This window comes from Solanum stenotomum, chromosome 8, assembly GCF_019186545.1.
Source record: "Solanum stenotomum isolate F172 chromosome 8, ASM1918654v1, whole genome shotgun sequence".
In the NCBI taxonomy this organism is placed as follows: domain Eukaryota; kingdom Viridiplantae; phylum Streptophyta; class Magnoliopsida; order Solanales; family Solanaceae; genus Solanum; species Solanum stenotomum.
The window spans coordinates 10,178,345-10,186,321 of NC_064289.1; the positions used below are offsets into that span (position 1 = coordinate 10,178,345).

The 7,977-nt window shown below is 28.7% G+C and overlaps 1 protein-coding gene across 1 annotated transcript; it reads right to left on the reverse strand.

The window, feature by feature from the left end:
• Positions 1-1,685: 1,685 nt before the first annotated feature.
• Positions 1,686-4,974, reverse strand: LOC125873121 (inositol oxygenase 1-like). Its single transcript, XM_049553999.1, has 10 exons — positions 4,769-4,974; positions 4,570-4,678; positions 3,954-4,035; positions 3,644-3,848; positions 2,939-3,051; positions 2,712-2,834; positions 2,494-2,563; positions 2,262-2,340; positions 2,076-2,157; positions 1,686-1,901 (listed from the first exon to the last, which is right to left on the reverse strand). Exons 1-10 carry the CDS (start codon positions 4,797-4,799, stop codon positions 1,875-1,877), a joined length of 921 nt encoding a protein of 306 aa, XP_049409956.1. The 5' UTR covers positions 4,800-4,974; the 3' UTR covers positions 1,686-1,874.
• Between the last annotated feature and the right edge of the window lie 3,003 nt (positions 4,975-7,977).

Consider the following 7,977-nt stretch of genomic DNA (forward strand, 5'->3'; position numbering starts at 1 on the left):
AAGTTATTTGAATAAGTTAAAAAATCCCTTAAAAGGTGTATTAGATAATTACAAATTGATTCTCTCTCATTAATATTATTTCTATCACCTATTAATTATATAAAAGGAACTGCAATCAATATAATGAAATAATTAATAATATAAAAAGATTAATCATTTAATAAAGTAAATTTTAATTGATTTTTAAATAAATTTAATTGATACGTTATAACCTGTAATTAAGCTGTTATAAGTAAGAATTTTTTAAGAGTAGGTTTAAAACTCGTAATATTGTCTCTTAAATGTGTATATGGTGTGATTTTTCCATTGTGAAACAACGATTAGAAGGGAGAAATTAGATTTCAAAATTCAAATCTAAAGTATATGAGTGATTATAGGAGAGAATTAGGAAAAGGAGAGAGGAGAGATAATATTAGATTTGTATAAATTAGTGTACAAATCCGGTAAGGAATTTTATTCCTTAGGTATACAAATCGGTGGTGGGTCCCTATTTAATAGCAAATCATATTAAATATAGTCATGCACAATAACTAAATGAAATTATACTAAATGAAATTATACCCTCATTGAATAATAACCTAATAATGTTTGCCAATTCGCGTAATTTTCATAATATTTAATTGGCATCTAATATCTATAAAATTTTAATTTATGGATTAATAATTTTATATAGGATTTTCAATTTTCTCAAAATTTTAATCGGTAATCTAAAAGGTTCGTAAGTTACCAAACAATTAAGAATGTCAATTTACTAAATATATTATCTTTTTTTAAAAAAAAAAAAAAGAAAAGAAAAGGTGGGGGTGGGGTGGGTTATTGGGGAGGGGGGGATGAATTTTCTGTACCCATGGCTGAATGGCTCAGCCCACTATTCTGTTAATTTAGTCAGCTGCGGCCCGTTGTGAAGGAAAGATGAATTGGACTAATCAAACTGTAGTGCTTTCTGATTATTATTATTTTTAAATAATAATTAATTTTTGAACTTATCATTTTAATCTTAATTATATATTTATAACTTTATAAATATTACATCCACAACCTTTCTTTATTATTAAAGTTCATACCTGGTCAAAATGCATCAATTAAAATGAAATGGACTTTGATTTTTTCAAAGACAAGAGAAATTTTATTTAAACTAAATCACGTTTTTAAGCCGCAAGTGTTGTTTTAAGCCGTTGATCAAATCAAAACCATACAAATTTTCATGGTATTATAAAATATCAAGTCAACGCAAAAAGAAGAGAAAAATGAATGTTTAAGACTTTAGAGAGGATATCATTGTCTAATACTCTAATTATTGGCACTGAAATTCTGGAAAAAAAAATTACTCAAAATTTAGTATTAAATTTGTCCATTCAACATGTCAAATTTAGGAGAGAATTGATTTTTTAGATCACTTGGAATTTTTCTTGTTTTTTTTGTGACTTTTTATAAGAGAATTTATATCGTGTAAAAATTAATAGTTGTCGAGATTTGATTCACGTACATTAATTTGACTTGATTTTAAAAGGTAATTAAATTAGATTAATTTGATATTTAAAATTAAAATTTAAATATTCAAAAATTATACGAACGAAAAGTATTATAAATTATAATTTTTCTCATATTAATATAATAAAATAATATATCTTAAAATATTATTCAAAAATTATTTCATATAAACTCTAATTGACAATGTGACAATAATTCTGAAACTGAAATTGGGCCATCAACTAAAACAGCCACTTTTATTACATAGCCGGATCATATTTTTACATCGCAAAAACATTAATACAAAAGACATAAATTAAAGATAGATAAAAAAAAAAAAAATTAAAAACTATTCAACTATAGACCATTACAGTCTTTATTATTTATATTTTCATTGCAGCTCTTCACCATTTCAGCTTTGCTGGGAAATACTGCACAATATAACATTTCAATCAGTTAAAAAAAGGAAAATTAAATATTACAGTTAATTAATCGAACCAATGGATCGCCATAATAATTTATTCATATATTAAAATAAAATTACTGATTTGAAGAAAAAAATATTTTTGATTTTCTAAATCAACATTTTAAACTAAAATGCTCACCTTTTCAATTAGAGACATGTAGTAAGGCTTGACCTCTTCCACATTAACCTGAACTTTGCTTTTGCTGTACAAGTCATATTTGCTGCACCACACAATTTTTAAAAAAAATTATAAAATGTTTCTTCTTTTTCTAAAAGAAAATTTAATTAATTAAAATAATTAATATTTGGGAATTTTAAATCTTACTTAAAAATATGAAGCCACTTAAGATTTTCCTTATCTTCCGCATTCATTAGTTCCTTGTAAGCTCCAGACTTATGCAGGGCTGCCACATTAAATAAATCAAATTTAACATATAGCCACTTATACATTTAAAAATAAAGAAATAAGTTTTAAAAATAACTTTAAACATAGCACGAATTATTATTTTATTCCCGCAAGAGTCTCAAGAGTAGTTTATTTTGTCATTACTCCTTACCATAAAATGAATGATATCTAATGATGAAAAGACCAGCTGATGGCAACGTTGTCCCATTCTCTTTTGCAACCTGTGCACGTGAATAACACATGCTTTTAGTCAAGTACAATCTTAATAATGACCACAAAAGTGAAATTTTCCTCTTTTTTACTGAGAGTTATTTCATATAAATTATGATTAGTTAGATTTCACAAAATATTAAGAATCGAAAAATATACCAAGTACATATAATCATCGTGACCCCATGACATCAACACCTTGTCTAGTCCACAACCCTCAGAGTAAACTCCAAATTTGCTGTTGTAAGCAGGATTATTGTAGTCAGGATTTTCCTTAAAGTACTGGATCAACACCAAAATAGAAAAAAATAGTACTAATTAACTAAATTTGAATGTGTTTTAATTTAGTGATTAAGGAATTTAATTGAGCTAGTAAAAAAGGGAACCTTGGAGTGAACAATTGAGTCATGGAAAGCACAGCCAACAGGGAACGTGTCACCAACAACAGCCCATTGAGGAAGCTCTCCAAAGCTAGGAAGAAGAAGCACTTTCCCCAAATCTTGCAACAACAAAAAAATTGTACCATAATCTTAATTAGTTTCTTTTAATTTTGATACAATAATCAGGGCAGAACTAGGGAGGGTTGAGAGGGTCCATGTGAACCCTTCAATTACACTATCTATACATGATTACAATTCAATTATTTTTTAGAACCTCAGGATAATTCGCAGCCGCTATAATCTTTGTCACGGCCTTTACAGAGTGAGCACTTTGTGCAAACGGGGTAAACCCCCACTATGTAATAGCGGTGATGTAAATTGCACTAGGCAAACCTGATGCGACAGCTCGACTCAGAAGACATTGAGGGGAGATCGATACCGGGTCATTCGTGTGGATGATCAACCTCCAAACCAACTAAGCCATCCCGAAGGACTACAATTAAATTTTTACATATATATATAGTAGATATTGAACCCTCTTTGACCTCTTAGTGCGTTTACTTGTGTAATTTCGCAAGTGGAGTTTGAAGAGGGTGATGTGAACACAGTCTTACCTACTCTACCAGGATAGACATGTTGCTTTTGATACACCCTCGGCACAACTAACACTAACATTAATACAACAAAAAAGAGAATTGAAAAGTATGGTACCATGAATAAGGGCAGTCAAATGGAGCCAATCTTCATTAGGATAGTCATTCCTAATGGCTTCAGCACTTTGCAACAAGTGTTGAATTTGAGGTTCATCCAAATCAGGGTCACTGTCATCAACCACATCATTCAATAGTTCACAGCATTCCCAGATGCTCATTTCTGCCTTGTCCAATTTTGCATATTCAACCCTCATCTTACTTACCTGCAACACATCATCAGGGTCAAATTTTAATTCAAATAGAACCAATAAAAAATTAAAAAATCGAAAGTGATACACATTTGTTCTAAACCAAATAAAGTCACTTACATAATCATAGGTTTGATTAAAGTGATTGATCTTGTAAAAAAATTCTACCCCTTGTTGCCTTGCACTTTCAACAGTGTAGTCCCTGTTTTTAATATTACTAATAGGTCAATTTTTGTCACACAAACTACATATAGAGAACAAGTTCTTTTTTTCTTTTTCTCTCGAAAAAAGAGATAAATGAGCTACTGGTTAGTTTATTCAAACACTTGATTGATTAAGAAAAAGACATTGAATTAATCTGAAGGAACTTTTTATTCCTTGTCACAGAAATCCATAGAAATTTAGGCATGTCCTGGGTCATAAATATTTTTTAACAACATATCCAGTTTGATCTCACAAACAGATTTGAGTATAGTGACGTGTACGCAGACTGCAGACTTAGTAAACATCGTCATCAAATCAGACCCATATTTTTCTCCTTTCACCTTTTTCCAATCTTCATATCACCAAAGTATTATTAGATACAATTAATTACGTCATGGTTACTTAGTACAAATCTGGAAGTAAGATAACCTCTTTTGTGGTTTAAACAGAGTATCGTCCTCAATTTCAGCGCGAAAATGATCGTAATTAGAGATTAGGACAATATTACAGAGGATGAAAGTAAAATAGAGACCTAAAATTATGGCCAAATGCATTGGTTTGAGGAACTGCAAATCCATCAACCAATACCAATTCCTTTTGATTCTGAGCATGATGAATATTCGTTTCATCTGCCTGGATCTCTGAGAAACACGCATTGTTTCAGAAAAAAATACCCAATTTTGAAGAACAAACAAATATAATTAAAGAAAGCTAAGAACGAAATTTTTTACCAACAGGAAGCTGCTCAATGAGTATAGTCATGGTTAATGAAAAAACAGAGCCAAAATCAAAACTTCGTAGTATTAGATAGAGAGAAAAGTAGGCGGTGTGGCTTATTTTAGGTTAAAAAAAATAAGAGAGTATTTATAACAGCCGGAAAGTCCTTCCCTGCGATTTCGGAGGTTTTGAGTCCTTCCCTGAAAATCTCAAAGTTTATTTGTTTTTATTTGATATAAAAATATATTGTAATTGATTATACATAGAAGCCAAGTGTTTCCATTACGTTACGAACATAACAAACATATGCTAAGCTGTATCCCAGTACAATTCACCTTCTTCCTTCTTTCTCCCAAATACAGTATGAGAAGTCAGACCAACTTGCCTCATGCAACTAGCCTACCCATGAAAACCGCTAACCTCCTTATCATATATATATATATATAACAATAATTTTATTAATTATCTCAAAATTCTTCTTTTTCGTAAAATAATTATTAGTTCGTCCCTAAATTATTCACAGTCTTAAAAATATCCTTCTTTCTACTTGATTAACTCAATTTAAATACACTTTTAATCTTGCAATTTGAGTGAAATACACTCTTAAGTTCTCGTCAAGTTAAGGATTGTATTTTGGTATAGTTAGTCAAATAGATGAGTGTTTTTAAGACTGTAATTAATAATTTATGTCAAGTTTAGAAGTGTTTTCGATTTTTCTTTTTAAAATTAATTATTTAAGAATAAATTATTCTGAGATTTATTTTATTTCTATAATATAAATGGTGCAATAAATAATCCAAAAAATATTTAATACCTCTAATTAAAACAGGATAAAATATTTTATGCCTTATACCAAATGACTCTTTCTAATGTAACTAACTCGTTGGTGTTGCGGTAATTCGTTGGCAGTATGTTGGTGAGTATAGGGCCCAGCCTGACTCAGCTTTGAGTAGGAGGATATATTATATTATATCTTCTTCGTTACGTACTTCAAGGTATGGGTCCCATATATGAGGTGGATCCCAGTCAAGCCTTTAATTTGAGATATTTACCATTTCTTCACGCCAATTTTGTGGCCGTTAACTATTGGGCCGACAAAATAACTTGTAAAAACAAAGAAATCCATTCGACCCATTTCTGATTGGTGAAATATTTACTGGCAATTTGTGGAGTTTATGATCACAAGAACTCATGAAATTATGAGAAGAGAATGATGGTAGAAATTGATCGAAGATATTAGAATAATGTTGAATAAAATGTATTAATAATTTTCGGAAAAATATCTTAGAATAATGTTGGATAAGAGTATTATTAATGTTTTAATATTAATAAGCATCTTCTCAAATTTCTGATTTCAAAAAACATGTAAAATTACAAAGAAAAGAAAAGATTATTTGCATTCATTTTGCATCTAATCAAATTAATTTAACTCTATTAAAGAGCACTACTTACAATTCGGTACTTCATTTTAAAAAGCTTTCCTATTATATATAGGGGTACATAAATGCAATACCATCCTTGATAATTGTTTTTTAATTATTACTCTTCTCAGATGGAATTATAATGGGGATTTTCTTTCTAATTAAGATATTTTCCGTAAGTGGAATTATTGTGATCAATCTAAACTAATCTGCCTCTTTATGGAGTAAAAACGTACATATGTTTAATCATAATGTAGATAAATTAGTTTCACGAGAAAATCATAATAAAAGTATGATAAAATCTTGAAAGCACACAAATCACAATGTTGGTTCGCATTTAAAAAAACTAAACATCAAGAGTCAAGATTTTATGTCGATTCGAAGCTATCTATGTTTATTCACATTAAAAGAAAACGATGACAATCTAGGACGATGATGCACTTATATATACACAAGCGTAGACACATGTTTGTCAAACTAATAAGCAGGTGTTGAATATAACCATTACACTGTTTAAGCAGCTATTAAACAAAGTTTATATAAATTTATCATAATTATGACTCATGTTCGATCAATTAATTATTTGTGTTATATTAAGCTATATGATTACCACATATTTGACGGTAACATAATTTTATACAATAATCAAGTACCATAATTTTTATATGAAGTGACTAATAAAACACATTTTAATTATTCAAAAGTTGAAAATATTTAGTCAAATATCATTATTCCCACCAGCTCTACCCAAATTTCCGGGTGGGTTTGGTCTTTTAAATTATTTGTTAGGGTAGCCAATAGTATAGTGACACGTCATTAATGATTTTTTTAATTGAGGTTATGATTTAGTCCGTTAAAGAAGAGGAAAAATATAGCCAAAATGTTGATATCGAGAGCATTTTAGTCCCGAAAAATAGAAGTAGTTGAAGAATATTTTAGGCCCTTTTTCCGAATATTATACAATATTATATCTGAGGAAAAACTACATAAGGTATCGATCTTGTATAAAATGTTTTATATTATGCAAAAGATATTTAAACACAAATATAAAAAAAATTATATTGCTTATAACAAAGTATAAACTGTGTGACATAAATATTTTCTAATACGTAAACAGTAATTTTTCCAAATATCATATCAACTTACGGTGTAACATTTACGATTTCAAGTTAACATTCCAACTGTTGTAGATTCAAATCTCTCCCATTGATCACCATTTTAATTTCTTTTTCTATTTCAAGTGAAAGAGAATTACTATATTTATTACCTTTTTTTTTCTATTTTATTTTTAGATTTAAAAGCCTCTAAAAGGCTAAAAAGAATGAGCAACTTTCACACAAACATAAAAATCATATTTGTATGTTATAGTTATAGTTTGCATAATTGCGCTCCATAACAAATTTTATGTTTGCTATGGAGCTTTTGATTTGAATAATTCGCTACAAACATCCAATTTTATACAAATTGTTTAGTTTTGTATAAATTCATTTATACATTATAATTTGTATAATAAGATCTGTATTTGTATAATTATAAGTGTATAGGATGAAAATATATGTATTTGTATATACATTTTTCTCTCGCTTTATACAAACAAAAACGTATTTTATATATTTTACACCGAAATATATAAAATTGCTAATTGTATATCAAAAATGGCTAATTGTATATCGAATCAGATGACAAAAAAATGAGATGTTTACTGCGAATTACAATTAAAATAAATTATGACTATAACATTTAATTTGAATTAATAATTTGTTATTTCATACAATTTTCCCAAAAAAGTCAGTAGCCGATTT

Excerpts from the sequence above, each read along its gene's own strand:
- LOC125873121 (XM_049553999.1), bottom strand. The coding sequence starts at position 4,799 with ATGACTATACTCATTGAGCAGCTTCCTGTTG. Across the intron at positions 2,835-2,938 it reads ACTCAATTGTTCACTCCAAG|TACTTTAAGGAAAATCCTGA; the intron begins GTTCCCTTTTTT and ends GTGTTGATCCAG. Across the intron at positions 2,158-2,261 it reads AAGTGGCTTCATATTTTTAA|CAAATATGACTTGTACAGCA; the intron begins GTAAGATTTAAA and ends TGTGTGGTGCAG.